We start from the raw sequence: 17,077 nt of genomic DNA on the forward strand, positions 1-17,077 counted from the left end.
ATTAAAAATCAGGGTGGCCTGCAGGGCAGCCTAGCAGTTCTGACTTACTCCTGGAGGTCCCAGACGCAGACGTGGCTTCTCCAGTGTCCGGTTTACTGCTGATCCTGACCCACAGAATGTGACCATCTCCCTTTCCTGCCAGTTCCCAGGCATCCATGCACATGAACAACTTTTGCATACATTTTTCCTTAATAAAATTAGGCATGAAAAAAAAATAAAATAAAATTAGGCATGGACAAAAATCTCCCAAGATATAAAAAATGAGATTCTGAAAAGCAAGTTCTGTGATTCAAAAAGCTTTTCTTGTTGTGGAAAGGCAATGGCCATCAAGTGTCCCTCCCAGTGTTTCTGGAGGGTTTCAGCCTCCCTGCCCACCTGTCACCCACACAGTGAGCTGGGCAGGGCATCCCTGACTGACCACAGAGGGGACGAATCCCTAACAGGTAAGCTGAATTCAAAGGCTGTGAGACCCGGTCTTCTTTGGCTTTGCCTGAGCCCTGTGGCAGGTTCCAGCTGCCCAGGTTCTGCCTTCTTATGGAACCAGATTCCATGTTTAATCCAGGAAACTACTAGAAGAGCAGGAACACTGTTTCTAAAGGGGCTTTGTATCTTTGTGCCTAGAGTGCTTCCAAGGTGGGAAGCACCAGCCCTTTGAGACCTCAGGCTTCGGTGGAAACTCCCAAATCGGGAGCTGAGGCCACTCCGGCTGTGAAGGAGGCAGGGCGCCCTCTAGCGGCAGGCCTGGCCCTTTCAGGGCGAGGCAAAAGGGCTGGTTTGATTTGCAGGGCTGGAACTCAGGGCCCTGTCTCAAGGTCTGCAGCTACCTAGAGAAGGGTGGTGCCTGGTTCTGGTCCAAACATGCAGGTTCTGGACAATTTCAGGGATACTATGAGTTTAGCCTTCAAAGCCAAACCCAAGAAGTGATAACACAAACTCTACTTGTCAGTGACCTGGCTTAATTAAAAATAAGGCCACAGCTGGAAGGTGAGCTGTCATTGAAGGCCACGCTGGAGTGCCATAGAACAGGTGTGTGTGCAAGCACCACATGAGACAGACAGGGAACCTGGACCCACCCAGGGGAGAAGATGCCACAGTGCCCATCCTATCTGTCATAGCTCCTGCCAAAGATGCCCCATCAACATGCATCCCGCCCTGGGCAGAACCAAGCGGATCCAAACTAGAAACAAACCACCTCTTAGCCATTGAGCACCTCCACACGTTTGTCCTAAAACAGGTTGGAGAAATCTCAAATGTAAATCTCCAGAATGTTGCCACCCCTTTCACTCAGCTCTGAATCGCTGGCTGCAGGCTGCACATAGCAACACCAAGGACATGCAGAGAGGTGCACGGTGGGCACGTGGTGTGCACGGGTCAGGCAAGGAGGGTGCAGAGCTCATCCCGGATCCTCCAGTGACTGGCCCCAGAGCCACCCCGGAACATAAAACGTGAAGAGCCGCCCCGGAACATAAAACGTGAAGAGCTGCCCCGGAACATAAACCGTGAAACATTTCTACCCCAGTGGCAGGAACACACACCTTGGACCTTTGTATTTTATAGAAATCAATATAAGCAAAATTGACTTATAAGCAATAAAAGGCAATTCACATATCCTCTTTGGGCCAAAAATGCTTCATGTACAAAAGAAAACCCATCCTTTTAACTTATGAGGCTGGTTTAAGGCTCAAATGAGATATATTTTTTCAATTGGTGTTTGGCTTTAAAATATAAAGGATTTGTATTCTATTTTATAATAAATCTGTTGTTAACATAAAGATATCTACCTAAAATCTTTGTATAAAATCAACTCCAGAAAGACAGATGCACCATGTTTGCCCTGAGGTTTGGGGGCCCTGCCCACTACTCTGCACCCCAACTGAGAAGGCCTGAGCCATTCACTGGGTATGCAAATTGGGCTGGGCTACCTGCTCTAGTTAATGCTCAGACTGGTGGTGGGTCCTCCTGGGATGGGCCTAATCCACCAGTGAGACATCAAGAAGTGATGGCTCAAGCCTCTCCCCGGCCCTCCCTCCACACCCAGGGCTCCCCAGCAGAGGCCAGGGCGAAACTTGTCAGTGAATATAGATCCTGTCGGAGATGGCTCCGGGGAAGTGGGTCATGATCTGCATCCGCAGCCACCAGTAGTAGTCCATGGGATGGTAGCGAGTGTAGGGAGTGGTGGCAGTCAGGGCGTGTGTCACAGCCTTGATGACAGGAGAGGTGTCCGTGGAGCCGCTGGTGCAGTAGCTCTCCATCCTGGCGACCTTCTCATCGAAGTACTTCCTGCCGTAGTCCTGGCGCACCACCTCAGGCAGCTCCTCCCACATCTTGTTGGCGATGGCCTGGATGCGCTCAGTACCGCCGTAGAGGCTGGTGGCGGCGATGAAGTTGCCGGGTTCCACCACGCTGACCTTTACTCCCAGCGGGTGCATCTCGTAGCGCAGGCAGTCAGAGAAAGCCTCCACCCCGAACTTGGTGATGCAGTACGGGGAGCGGGCCACGTTGGCCATGCGGCCCATCATGCTGCTGATGTTAACAACGCGGCCTGTGGAGGAAGACAGCAAACACCTGCTCATGGGGCCCTGCCTGCAGGGGGCCTGGGCCTGGCGTGTTTCAGGAGGCCTGATTACAACCCGGCCTCTTGGCCTGAGACCTCTTTTGCAGCCTGCGTGGCTGGGGCTCAGCCTTCTGAACCACCCAGGGTCAGGCGGGTTTCTCATTTATAGTGGAGGCCAGCTCAGGTCAGCATCAGCATCAGCATCCTTGGTATTTCCTGTGTAGCCAGGTGGGTCCAAGCAGGATAGGGAAGGAGAAAAAAGAAGTAGGTTTGCAGAACAGGAGGGCACAACATAAAGGGCAACCGCTCTGTCTTGCCTGCCACGTTCTCCTATTGCCAGTAACTCCAAACTGTTATTACCTGGCCTGGCTCTGTTGCCAAGCAGGCAGAGGCAGGGTTCCAAACGTGCCTTCAGGTCTCAGACAATAACTGAGCGGAGCTTCAGGCACTAGGGGAGAGGGGACCTAGAGAAGCTCTCCCACAGGCCCAGCCTGGGGGCGCTAGGAGTGGCCACAGCCTCTGCCTGCCCTGGAGCAGTAGGTGGAGAAGGAGCCCATCCAGCCTTCCCCAGAAGGCCAGGCAGACCACAGAGCCCCTTGCACTGGGTATGCCCCTAGTAAGTCAAGGCACGGCCCCACCAGGGCACTATGGGGAGACACCTTCCAGAAACCTCCAACTTGGAAGTCGCTGAAACGTTGGCGTTTTCTTAAAAAACCGCACAGCTGCTCTCTGGGTCCCTCCTGTCACTGCTGGGTCACTGGGACGGAGGGCATGGATCTTCCCCTTTTTGCCATACTGTTTGCTACTGTAGGGAGAAAATGTGAGCCCAGGACTTCTTAGGTGGCTTGCTTACATGTGGCTACCTAACATGGTTTGGGCATTTTGTCTGTTTTGCCAATTTCTAATCTTGATTATTATTATTTTCAACTACTACCACAATTGTCTCATTTTTAAACTATGGCATAGTAACCCATAGGCTGGATCTACAAACATTTACTTAAGCACACCTCCGTCAGTACATGATGTATACACAAAGCTCTGTGCACAAGGGTGGTTATTTGTCTAGATTAAGTTCTCAGACTAGGATTACTGCTATAATCTTTTAGCCTTTGGTGTAGAATGCTGACCTCTTACCTGCTCTACTGTCTGAAAACCACACATCCCTTTCCACCCCCTGCCCAGGGCACCCCCACTGGCCACCATCCACAGGCCCTGCGTCACCCCTGGGGTTTATGGGCTCAGCCAGTGATGGTGGTGGGTACTGGGTGCTCTGAGACCTGTTACCATTCTGAGTGAAGATGGAAAGGCAGAGCAGGTCTAGAGGACAGGAGGAAGGTCCCCTTCCACCTTACCTTTTGCCCTCCGGATGAGGGGGAGGAAGGCTTTCGTCACCCGAACAGTGCCCCAGAGGTTCACTTCCGCCACCTCCTTGTAGGTCTCCATGCTGGTGAACTCCACGTCTCCAAACGTCGAGATGCCCGCATTGTTAACCAGGCCCCACAAGCCTGCACCGGAGGGGACAGAACTGGGTCACCACAGGGCTCAGCCTCAGGCATCACCTGACAGCCTGCAGCCCATCCTCCTAGGCACTTTCATTCCTTTTCCCCACAACTTGGCAGCTTCTTGTCCAAGGCTTTCAAGTCATGTTCTAGAGTCACCCAGGAATAACCAGAGATGGCGAGGTCTAAAGTGCCAGCTGTGACCTCCCTTCAGTCCACAGTTTCCAGTTCTCATCTCGCTTCTCCCTGCAGCCACTTTGATCCCTCACAACCCAGCCCTGCTGACCCCAGCCCGGAGCGCCCCCTCACCTTACTCACTTCTACCCTCCAGTCTCATCCTGTACCCTGCACCTGTTTATTCATTCCTGCCTCTGAGCCTTTGCTTATCTTCTCCCTCTTCCCAGAAACCAGGGGAACCTCGGGAGTCCTCCAGGCCAAGTCCTCTCTGGAGAACCAGAGAGGGGACATAGCATCCAAGGTCACACAGCAAGTCAGAGGCTCAGCCAAGCCTTGAAGTCACGTCAGGCCCCAGTCCGACTCCACTCTGAGGTGCTAACAACTCCTCCATCCTCTGCTCTCTGCTCTGAACCACGCACTATGGGCTGGATGTCATGTGGTCAGCTACCAATATGCCATCAGTCATCAATATGAACACTGAACACACCTGGTCTTTGCAGGGAGTAAAGACCCCTCAGGCTTGTGTGATCCCACTGGCCTTAGTACATGGTCAGAGCAAACTCTCCAAGTGTACTTGGGTTGTTTCCTGCAAGACCAACTTGAAGGATCATCTGAGTCCACTTAGTCTGATAATTACTCTCATGGGTAGGGAGACAGAGGACCTGAGAGGGAAGCCTGGCTTCAGTGGGACCAGTGAGGCCGGGGCAGAGCTGAACTGGGATGAGACAATGAGGGCCAAGAGACATCGAGGGGACAAGACAGACAGCAAGGGGACAAGACAGACATCGAGGGGACCAGACAGACAACGAGGGGATGAGACAGCGAGGGGACGAGACAGTGAGGGGTGAAGACAGTGAAGGGCGAGACAGCAAAGGGCGAGACGGTGAGGGGTGAAGACAGTGAGGGGCGAGACAGCGAAGGGCGAGACAGTGAGGGGCAAGACAGACAGCGAGGGGCAGCCTTGTGCAGCGGGGCCCCCTCTGAGTTCTGTTTTTTCAGGTACAAGGACTGGACACGCTGGAACCTCAGGACAGCCGGGCCCTGCCCCTTCTTTGTGGAAACCCTCAGGGTTTAGTCTCCCGTGGCCATGAAAGTGCTTCTTCCCAAGATGTAGCCTCGAGCAGAGCTGCCTCCTGGGGGCTGTCCCTTCCTGTGGGAATTTAGGCCTGCTTCACCCCAGTTAATCACGGAAGTGAGTTTGTGTAAATGACAGAGTAATTGGTCTCTAACTGCTTTCCTTCCGTGTTACCCAAATTAAAGCTTTGGCAACTGACCTCTTGTGCTTTCTCCTTCAATTACAGAGAACTAAGAGCATTTATTAGAGAAAGGAAATTGCCGGTTAACAAAGTGCGCATGACGCTCTCACCTCCACTCCCCATGGCGACCAAGCCAAAGCCACCCCCTCAGCTCTCATGAGTGACCTCACGGTGACGCAGCCACTCCCCTCCACCCCCGACCCCCCGCAGACCTTCCCCTGGGAGTCACTGCCCCGCTCCTCTTCCCAGGAGGAGCAGGCCTCTCACCAATTGTCAAGGCTGACACTTCACCCTCCACTGCATTCCACATCATGAGCCATCCACCCTTCTTTTTATGCAACTTTCACTCCTCTCCCGTCCATGCTTCCCTCCCTTCAACAGTGTACACGTTAGATGCTCAATAAGTGTTTGTCAGGTGAATGAATGAATGTAAATATCAATACCATGTTTCATATCCCAAAGAACTTTCTCTTAATCGTGCTGCTCCCTCACACCACTGTCTGCTCTCCTTCCCTCCATGGCCAGGCTTCTGAGAACACGAGCTACACTCTCCAGTTCCCCATTTTCCTGCCAGTCTGGGTCCCAGCCCCACACTGCTCCAGGGTGTCCAGGGCATCCCCTTGCTAGGGATATCTCTCCCACCCTCATTCCCTGCCATCTTCTCTGGCCTCAGCCTGCCCCCGGTGTGAGCACTACTGATACCCACACACCTCCTTCATCTCCCCTGACCCCCTTCTTCCACCTGTTCTCCAGGATCCTGTCCTAGAGCAACTGTCATGCAGTGACACACGATGCTTAAGCAGCCTCATCTTCTTTATGCTCATGAAAGTTTCCAGCTGCTTTGTGTTTGATTCCTATGGACAGTATACATGACATAAAATACATACCACCCTTTTATCCACCTAAAAATTAATTACATCTGACTCTGATATGAAAAAAGGTTAACTGCCCTTGACCTGTAGAAGCACAGTGCTCCTGGATTTCAGCTCCGATGATGCGATAAGTAACAAGTCTGTGCACCCAGGAGAGCCCTGGAGTCCTTGGTCAACATTCTGAATAGACTCATAACCTTCCTGCTGGTCTGGGTGACAGCTGCTTTCCTGTAACTGCCCCATCGCCACCTCTGAGTAACTTCCCATGCACCCCTCCTCCTGATGGTCATTTTCATCCGAAGGTCCCACAGGTCCCCAACTCACCCTAACTAACCACCAAGTGCTCAAGCCTGCTTTGCTAGTAGTTTCCCTTCGCTAAGTTTCCCTGTCATCTTTGACTCCTCCAGCCCCGTCATTTCCCCCGCATCTAATGAGTCATGAGTGCTTTAATATTACCAAGAAGGAGCAAAAGGATGGCTGCTGGGCCCTGAACTAAGCATGTTGTATCCATTCATTCACCTGATCCTTAAAACCAATTGATAGATACTGAGTTGTCCCATGTCCAGATGAAGCAACTGAGGCTCAGAGAGGTTAAGCAGCTTGTTCAACATCACCCAGCTAATCAGTGGATAGGATGGCGTAGAACCCAGGTCTGCATGAGGACATAGCTCTCGCCCTTAATCCCGTGCTGCTGTTGGCTTCCTCTGCTGGGTTACTAGAATCACTGCCTTCTTTCCAGTGTCCACAGCATTAGTTTGGGTCCCTGTTGTTGGAGAAGCTCTCCCAGGTCTCCCTGTCAGTCGCTGTCCTCCTCCATCCTGATCCGAACTGCTCCACCAGGCTCTCCTTCTCAGTCAGCCACTTCCTGCTCCTCTGCTTCCCTTTGGAGTGGGATGTGCGAGCCTCCTTTCCCACACTTGTCATCCACTCCCCGCCAAGGACTCTGCCCTCTCTGAGCCTGGACAGTCTGCCACTCCTCTGATATTACGGCCCCTCCTGCCTCCACAGTGTCCTAACTCTGCTCAGCCGTTCTGACCCTCAGCCTGAGAGCAGCTTCTGCTAAAGTGCTCCTGCTGTGGTTGGATCGAGCTGTGAGCCTCACAGATGGGCACCCTGAGGCCCACATGGTTGAAGGTACAAACCCAAGCTCACACCACTAGTAAGAGGCTAAGCCCAGAGCAACTGCAGCCTTCTCACTTCCAGACTGAGTACACCCCAGATGTAGGGACCTCCCTGTCCATGGCATAATCCTCATAGGTCTTGCCGTGAAGCCACTGACTTCCATTTTGCCCAACTACAAACTTCCTCTGCCAGCTCTCACCCTTTCACATGCTCAGCACACTACCAAACACAGTAAGCACTCAATAAATGTTTACTGAATGCAAGGTAAGAGGTGGTTTCAAGATCAGGCCATGCCCACAGCCTGCAGGTTGGTCCACTTGCTTGGCCTTTCCCTATGGTGGTGGAGGAAGGGCTGGTCACAGGCTCTGGATGGCCGGTCCCTCAGGTCCCTGTGGGGGAGCAAAGGGGCTGGTGGCAGAAGGCTCACCAGCTCTAACCTGACAATCCCCTTCATCTTACCACCACCACTGGCTCTCCTGGCTTCAGCAGCAACTGTTCCACAGAGCCAGGGTGAAGGGTGTCAAACTCGCCATCAAAATGTGATGACTCTCCATCAAAACGTGCCTTCCATGCTGGGGGAATTGGGGGTGGTGGCGGAGGGTGGGTAGAATGGACCGTCTCCTGGAAGGTTCCTGCTGAGGTGGATGGGTGTGTGTGTGTGTGCTAAGTCACTTCAGTTGTGTCCGACTCTTTGAGACCCATGGACTGTAGCCCGCCAGGCTCCTCTGTCCATGGGATTTTCTAGGCAAGAATACTGGAGTGCGTTGCCATTTCCTTTTCCAGGGGATCTTCCCAACCCAGGGATCGAACCCATGTCTTTTATGTTGGCAGGCGGGTTCTTGATCACTAGCGCCATCTGGGAAGTCAAGGTGGGTCGGTGGAGTGAGTCAAAAGTGGCCACAGACTTAGGGAAGGCATCTGGTCTGCAAGCTCAGGGAGGGCGCCATCTGGTGGTCAAAGACAGTATTGCCTGAGAAGGAGGGGGCGGAATTTGCACTGTGTAACAGTCGGACACGACTGAGCGACTTCACGTTCACTTTTCACTTTCATGCATTGGAGAAGGAAATGGCAACCCACTCCAGTATTCTTGCCTGGAGAATCCCAGGGACGGGGGAGCCTGGTGGGCTACCGTCTATGGGGTCGCACAGAGTGGGACACGACTGAAGCGACTTAGCAGCAGCAGCAGCAACCCAGAAAAACGCTTCTTCCCTGGTGGCTCTGTGGTAAAGAATCTGCCTGTCAATGCAGAAGACGAGGGTTTAAGCCCTTGTCAGAAAGATCCAGGGGTCAGAAACATCCCCTGGAGAAAGAAATGCCAATCCACTCCAGCATTCTTGCTTGGGAAATCCCACGGACAGAGGAACCTGGTGGGCTAGAGTTGCGGGGTGTAGCCCAGGAGGGGGTCGCAAAAGAGTCTGACACAGCTCAGTGACTTAATAATAAACAACAACAGCCCAGTAAAAGACGTCCATGAGGGGTTGGCGGTCGGGGGAGAGGGGGCCGAAGGAAGGGAAAAGGGGAGAGACCTGGGCAGCCACATATATGACAGATTTATTTTCTTTTTCAGATCTAAAAAATCTTCAAATCTTTTTTTCCAAAAAATGCAGTACTGGTTAATTAAGGTGATGGTGAGCAGTTTAACAGCCCTTGCAGGAATGCGTCATGTGGAAAAAGGAACAGGGAACGGTTTCTGCACCAGGGTTGGTGCTGGGATTTGAGCCCAATCCAAGGGCAACGGGGAGCCCGGGGTCCTCCCCAACTTGCCCAGTTAGGCTAACTGGGCAGACTAGTATTGGGATAGAGCTGACTACGTCTTGGTGGCTGAGGACAAGGACCAGGGTCCTGAGCAGCCCCCAACCCCAGTGTAGCTCTGTTCTGTGCTCAGTTCTACCCTGACCCTTCCTTTCCATGGCCGTTTTATCACCACAAACCCACAGGCTGTGATGAAGTCGGTTTATGGTGCTGACTGCAGCTGTTTTCCAGCCTAATCATTTATGAAGGCAACCCAGAGAAGGCGGGCAGGAGGAGGATTTACCACCGGGGAGGAGGCAAGGCAGGCTGTACCTTCCAAGCTGGTAATCATCCCAGTGGGACCCATCCTGCCTTTGCTTAATGGGGCAGGAGTCCTGGCTCTGCCTGTTCATTACTAAACAGATGTTCAGCGCGTTCTGGAACTCACGGGCCTCTCCTCAGAGAGCAGAGGGGCCTGGGACTGGCCTGCTGTGGGGGTGGGGGTGGCCCTGGGCTGACAAGGTGCTGTATCAGTGATAGCTTCTCTGAGAGCCTCACAGCATGGGAGCCCCTGGGGTCACTGCTGGGGGATGACAGCATCTCCACCTGACTGATAAATGCTCAGCAGTGCGGCCAGCACTGGCCTGGGTCACCCACTCACTTGCCTACTCCCTACCACCGACTGAAGTAATGGCTCAGAGAGCTGCCCCACCCTACTCTGCAGGATGGCAGAGGGCTGAATAAGGCACCCCCTTTTCACCTGGGCTGACAGGAAGCTCAAAGGTAAATGTCCTGGAAGAAGTGACAGAACCAGAATGCAGCACCGTCCCACTGCAAGAGCCATGTCCCCTCCCCTCTGCTATACGACAGAGCCTCTCCCACCAAGGTCCTCTGTGGCCTGGACCGGGAGGGCACTTGAGTTCTTACAATACAGAATTTTCTGCAGCATGTGACCCTGTTGGCGATGGGCCCCCAACTTTCTGTTCCCTTAGCTTCTGGGGCACTGTACCAAACCTCTCTGAGAGATGTCTTTCTCTTCCGTGGCCCCAAATTGCTTCTGTTCTCCAGGAGTTCCTCCTTGCATCTCCTCCACTCCTAGTCTCACTTCCAACCATGCACACCTGATTTGCAGCCCACAGACTTCTGGGGAAGGGGGTGTGTGCATAGGCATGTCAGCATCTACCATCCCTCGGCTGCTCCTCCAGTGCGGGGCAGCAGCTGTCCAGGATACAGACCTCTCGCCTCTACCTCATCTCGACACACAAAGTCCAGCCGGCTCTGTCTCCGCAATACTCCTTAAATCTGGTGCCTCCTCTTTTCCAACACCCAGTGTACTAATTCAGGAGGCTCACACTCACGCTCTCCCCTCCACAATGCCACCACCATCCCCAGACTACAAGTCTGAGCAGGTCATTCCTCACAGCAAAGCCGCTTCAGTGGCTCCCCTCGCCCTCAAGAGAGCAGTCACGCTCCTTCACATGGGACCCAAGCATGACCTCCCTGCCTGATCTCATGTGCTGCCAACACAACCGCCAGCCTGACCCTGATTGGCTGCCCTTCAGCACAGCCTGTGTGCTCCCCATCACTGTTCACGCTCTCCCTCCCACTTGGAATGCCCGTCCTGTCCTGCACTCTGCCAATCTGCCCTGGCTGACCCTCCCCCAGCCCATCCCATGTTGCACTCCAAAAGGGGATATGGAGATTATCTGGGTCAACTCCCCAGTGAACTGTGAGGTCCCTGGGGCAGGGGCTGTGTCTTGGCCATCTCTGTGTCCCCAGCATCAGCCCAGCTCCCAGAGCTTGCACTCAGTGAGGACTGGCTGGGTTGGTCTGTATGGCCTCAGTGCAGTGTGAAATTTAACCTATTTCCTCCACTCTGCAGCAGGATGAAGAGCCCAACAAGAGAAAAGTTGTCTTTTGGCAGGATGTTAGCATATGGAAGGGGGTGTTTGGGGAGGGTCCCCTCAGAACAGCCACCCCCACTGCCCCAAGGCGCCCTTACCTTTCTCAGGGTCCTCCAGGCTTGAGCGGATGACCTCCGCCGCTTTATCCACCTCTTCGCTTTTGCAGACGTTGAGCTGGACAGTTCTTAAGCGATCACTCTTCATGCTGTCCAGCTCTTTGACCCCATCACTCCCTTTGTCCTGGGGAGAAGAGAGGAGCTGCCGCACCCGCCTCCTTCCTACCCAGCCTGCGGGATGAGGACTAGGGCCAAGGCAGGGAACTGCCCCCGGTCCCAACCAAAGCCTGGGGCTTGTGCACAGCGTATTAACAGCCGCAGAGGGTGGTCTTTGGGGCCCCACCTGGACCTGCTCCACCAGTAAATGGTTCTAGTCAACCCCTGAGCACAGTGGCACATCAAATGCCAAACTAAGTGCCTCAGACACAAGCCCCCAAAGCCCCCCGGCAGGATGCTGTCTCCCAGCAGAGGTCGCAAACCCAGTACGGACCGGGGCCAGGCATGTGGGGATCAGACAGTGGTGACAGTGGGGCTCAGGAACGGAGCACACGCCCTCTCACCCCGCCAGCTGTTGTCCATGTGGGTATGCAATCCCAGGGCTGCCAGATGCTTAGATTTTTAAGCTAGTAACTAGGATCTCCTAATGTTCCAAGTGTTAGAAAAATTACCCTTAAAAAAAAAAGCCACTGCATGCCAAAGCACACCCACAGCTGCGTGTGACCAGCAGGTTGCCAGTCAGTCACCTCTGCTCTAAGCCAAGAGCCAGTCACACCAGCTTGACCAGAGCCAGGCTGCAACTGCAGTTGGGTCACGAACCAGGCTCTGTGCGCTCAGGTGCATCCCTTAAGAGGGGCCCAGTTTTTCCAGACACAGCTATTTCCAAGGGCATCGCCACCTGCACTGACCTTCTCGGGTTAATGGCATGAGGAACTCGCTTTAAAAAAAACCTTCCTAATGACAAAGCACTATGCAAATTCAAGTATTATTAAACAAGAGAAAAGTGTCACTCGCTCAGCACTCATGTCTTGGGCCTCTCTCATGTTCAAGCACTGTGCTACTAACAGACGTGAAAATAAATAACAGCCTCTGTCCTCAAAGAGTCACGTTTTAAGGAAGGAGGCAGATGTGTGAGCAGACAAGACTGGGCAACTATGCTGCGTGAAAGCTTGTGGGAGGCAGGAGGCTGCACAGAAAGTGCGGCGGGCAGGGAAGGGCCTCCAAAAGCAGTGCCAGTCGAGGACATGAACCAGAGGGGGGCCTGGGGACCAGGCACTTCCTGAAGAGGACAACTCCGGTCCTACCACAAGCCACTGAAGGCACAGCAGAGGTAGAGGAAGTGGTGGGACGTGAGGCTGGAGCATCAGGCAAGGGCCTGCTTGCGGGCAGCGGTGAGCAGACGCAGGATCTGAATAAAGCAGACATCACCTACTGTTTACTGTGCTTCACACTGTGCTGTCTGAAATGCACTATCTCCTTAGTCCTCCCGTCTGTGGGCCTTTCTCAGTGGCCCACGGAACAGTGATGAATCTTAGGAGAGGACAGGAGTAGCCGCCAGAAGACGAAGGGACGGAGAGATGCCTCCCTGTTCCATGGACCACTGAGAAAAGTCACTCAGCCGAGGGCTGGCCTGGGCTCCATCTGGTACTGAACAAACATCCCCGGCAAGGCCAGAGCAGGGAGCGTGAGGATGGCTGTGGTGCAAAGTTCTCTACAAGATGGGCTGAGTGCCATCAGTGGTTTGAAACGGGAGGCCCCTAACCCCAGGCCTGAAGAACCCACATCATGAATGTCAGAGGGACCGAGGAGAGAATGGGGAGGCTCTCTATCACGTTGGTCTACCAGGGCTGGAGAGGACTGGAGAGGATAATCTCTCTGGAGAGGACTTGGGAGAACAGGATGGCAGGGGGCCCACTTGTCCTGTGCAGCCCGGAAAACAGAATCAGGGCAGGGAAGTCAAATTCAGCTCAAGACGAGGAGTGACTCTCACAGTCTGGAGATGGCATGGGCTACCCTGGAGGTGTTCAGACAATGAGGGTGGATGTGGGGTCTGTCTGGATGGGATGGGAGAACACGGTACAGAGAAAACTCAGGCATCAGGCAGGACATCAGGCTGACCCCCCTCTAATATCTCTTTCACCCCTAAACTGTCAACTTACCCAGGGAGCCTCCCCAGAGGCCCTGGAAGACTCAGAGGCATGGCTCCCTGAGCCTCTGCCCTGCCTGGCACCAGGAACATCAGATACATCAGAGTCACCACTGCACATAGCAGCAAGGGTGAGGCCTGGTTTGCCCAAGACTTGCCCTGCGAACCCCTGGATGTGCCGGTCTTCCTAATCGGCATGGTGCTCCAGCTCCGGGGAACAGACAGGGGTGAGCGCCTACTGCTGTCCCCCCGGAGTCCACCAGAGAAGAACTGCCCAGACGCTGTCTTCAAGTCCAGAGGCTGGAGGGGCTGCCCACAGACACCTCTCTTTCCCACAGACGGCAGACGGGCATCAGGAAAACACCTATCTTGTTTTAATTCAGTCTTTGTATCAGGGCTCCTCAAAAGCCCCTGAGGATAGAGTCTGCATGGCCCAAGTCTCCGAGAGCCGCTGACGTCTGCTCCAATAGAACGATTCCAGCTGAGATGACCAGGCGCTGAGCGCTCTTCCTCCTCTGACCTCTGTTAACCCTGCTATCATCATGCAACAAACAACTCTAGAACCCCACTCCAGACCTCTCCTGTGCCTCTTGCTAGCATCAAGCCGACGCCCCTGCAGCTCCCGGGGGAGAACCCCACCCCACTCTGGGTTAGGGTGGCCCCCAATCCAGGTTAGGGTGCCCACAGGAACATAGTTTGGCTGCTTGACAGCTAAGAGCCTTCTCACAGAGAAAACCACAGCTTCCAGCTCAGCATTCAGGCCCCCAGGAGAGAAGCCTCCCCCGCTCCGCCCCCCCGCCCCACCATCCCACGCCATCCCACATCCTCATCAGCCTCTGAGCAGCCTCCACGTCTGGCTTCCCTGACTGTCGGTTGGCCTTCAGCTGTTCAAAGGAGCCTTTTCCCAACCCCCTCAGCCCACAGCCCGCAGCCCTTGGCAGTCTGTCCCCTTCTGGATCCTCCTGTCCCAGGACACAGGCTGCACTGTCCGGATCATTCCACCTCCTCGCTCCAGGGTTTCTGTGTGTGTCCACATCTGTCTTGCTGCTTAGGGACAAGCATTTGGTCCTTCAGCGTTGGTGCCCGGGTAACCAGTTTCTTGATAAACCCATTTATTATGTAATCCCTTTAAACTACATCTGTAAGCTATTTTTCCACCCCTGGATGAACATTCAGGCAGACTTGTAACTTTTTACCAGACTTGTCTGGTAACTTTTGCATTCATTCCCAGATTAACAGAGAAGTTTTTTGTTTTGGCAGAGAGTCCGGTTCAGTCTACTGATCCACTAACTCCAGTACAGCCTGGCTTGAATGCCCAAACTTATTTCCAGCTTAGAGCCTGCCTTGACCTGGGCCTGGCAGGGTAGGGTGTGGGAGTGGGGTACCAACTAGCAGGGCTGGAAGCTGTGCGTCTCACTATTTTCGAGCTCGTCCTTGTCTCCTGTTCCTTAATCTCTGACCCTTTCAGACTTGGATGTGGGGACTGGCCAATGAAAGGGTGAGACCATAGTCTTCTGGGGGGTGGGGGTGCCATCGTCGTCTGCTCCTGGTGCCCTGGGACAGCAGACGCACCAGAGATGGCCCTCCCTTCTTGGGACACTTTTGTGACTTCCACACAGATCCCTCCACGGGACCACTCCCTCCTCTACAGAGGTGTCTCCTCCCTCAGCCCGGGCTTCAGTGGGACTCCGCTTTGTCCGGGATCACACACAGCCTCTCAGGAGTCTCACTGCATCTCATACCCTTAAGGTGTCTCCAGGCAACTCTCCCACTGTCCACATCCAGGCAGCAGTGTCCTGGTTGGGTGGAAGGACAACCCTCTCTCATTGGGGCTATGTTCGCTCTGCTTCCAGATGAGCCACTCTGGCCTCATCTGGAGGCTTTTAGACTTGTTTTGGTAAACATTAACACACCATTTTGTGACCTCTAATCACCAAGGCACAAAAGGTAAGCTCTCCAAGTAAGCTCCCTGAAGCCCACCTCATTTTACTTGAGACTAGAGGGAAAATATACTCTAACTACCGTCTCTAAACTTCCAACCTCTTTTATATCAATTTATTACAACACTGAGGCAGGTCAGGGGCTAATCCCAGCAGAAAGGTTTCATGGTTTCTCAGCATTTTACTGTTAGGCAGCCTAGCACACCTCAAGGCAGAAGGTGAGGACACTTGGCATGTGTTATCTGTGAGCATCTGTCACATATATTAGAAGCATGGAGACAAGAGGAGCAAGACTGGGGCACTGTAATATTACAAAATGAGCCAAAGGAGAAGCCAGCAAAGGGGATGAAGAAAAACCTAGAGAGCAGGGTGTCCATGAAACCAAGAAACAAAGCGTTATAAGCAAGAGTGGTTTGTTTAGTCAAAGCTGCTGATAATGGCCTGAGAAGTAACCAATGGATGTGCCAAGAGAGAGGCCGCTGGCATTCCCTGATAAAAGCCCGATCAGAGGCATTCTGAGCCCTGCCTTCACCATTAGAGGGAGTAGCCCTGGTATAGCTTTTATGGGGAGCAATCTGGTAGATTTGAATAAATTCTAAAATCTTTCCACCTAGCACTTTCACATCTAGAAATTTTTTCTAACAATCACTAATGAAAGCCTGCAAAGCCAGGTACAAGACTATTCACTGTGGCTTTGTTTGCACTGACAAAAGCGAGAAATAAAGGGCACAGATGAACTGCAGTTGCCATGGGGCTGCACAGAGCCGGACGTGACTGAGCTCGCACGCCCAGGCGCACACGGGCGGGGCAAGACAGCTGAAAGGAAAGGCTTTACTTTTTCATATCACACACTTCTATATTGTTTGAGTCTATTATGAATCTGTACTACTTTCAAAATTCAAAAGAAATAAACGTTGAAAGGACAAACTCTTCTCTGATCTGGAAATATGTTCAAACCATGACAGTGCAAATTATTACCTGTGCTTGCTATGTTATTGAAATTTTTTACATTGCATGGATATTGTTTTATAGATATTAAACCTAGTGAAAAAAATTCCTTCCCAGGGTTCCTACTGCCTTCAAAATGAAGAAAAATGTTTCACCCACTGAACAGAGACAGTGAGTTGTTCTTAATACCCATTCTTGCTTCTTCTATAGCAGTAAAACCCCTGACTTCAAGCAGGGTACATATTGTTTCGGAATAACGACTACATTCACCAGCCTCCCTAGCAGGCAGGCAGGCCATGTGACTAAGCTCTGGCCAATAGAGAGAGAGCACAGGTGCCATAAGTACAGCTTCTGGGTCATGACTTCAAAGGCCAGCAAGAGAAGCACTCACAGTAACTGCTGCTGCTGCTAAGTCGCTTCAGTCGTGTCCGACTCTGTGCGACCCCACAGACAGCAGCCCACCAGGCTCCCCCGGCCCTGGGATTCTCCAGGCAAGAACACTGGATCGGGTTGCCATGTCCTTCTCCAATGCATGAAAGTGAAAAGTGAAAGTGAAGTCGCTCAGTCGTGTCCGACTCTTAGCGACCCCATGGACTGCAGCCCACCAGGCTCCTCTGTCCATGGGATTTTCCAGGCAAGAGTACTGGAGTGGGGTGCCATTGCCTTCTCCGACTCACAGTAAAAGAAATACAAATTACAACTATACTGAGATACAGTTCTCATTTATCAGACTGGCAAAAATCAAAAGTTTAAAGCATACTCTTATCGGTGAAAGTATGTAGAAACAGGTATTTCATACATTACTGGTGGGAATGTAAAATTACACAACCCCTATGATAGGAAATTGGGGGATATCTTTTAAAATGATGATGTAT

General features: G+C 52.8%; 1 protein-coding gene across 2 annotated transcripts in view; it reads right to left on the reverse strand.

Moving 5' to 3' along the window:
- Window positions 1-1,519: 1,519 nt before the first annotated feature.
- Window positions 1,520-17,077, reverse strand: part of BDH1 (3-hydroxybutyrate dehydrogenase 1) — a 36,221-nt gene continuing 20,663 nt past the window's right edge. For both annotated transcript variants that reach the window (XM_027537738.1, XM_027537749.1), the window contains exons 5-7: window positions 11,214-11,355; window positions 3,907-4,059; window positions 1,520-2,542 (exon numbers count right to left, since the gene is read on the reverse strand). In XM_027537738.1, coding sequence (XP_027393539.1) covers window positions 2,070-2,542; window positions 3,907-4,059; window positions 11,214-11,355 — 768 coding nt within the window. In that variant the 3' untranslated portion in view covers window positions 1,520-2,069. The remainder of the gene's footprint in view (window positions 2,543-3,906; window positions 4,060-11,213; window positions 11,356-17,077) is intronic.

Source organism: Bos indicus x Bos taurus, chromosome 1 (assembly GCF_003369695.1).
Source record: "Bos indicus x Bos taurus breed Angus x Brahman F1 hybrid chromosome 1, Bos_hybrid_MaternalHap_v2.0, whole genome shotgun sequence".
Classification (NCBI taxonomy): Eukaryota; Metazoa; Chordata; class Mammalia; order Artiodactyla; family Bovidae; genus Bos; species Bos indicus x Bos taurus.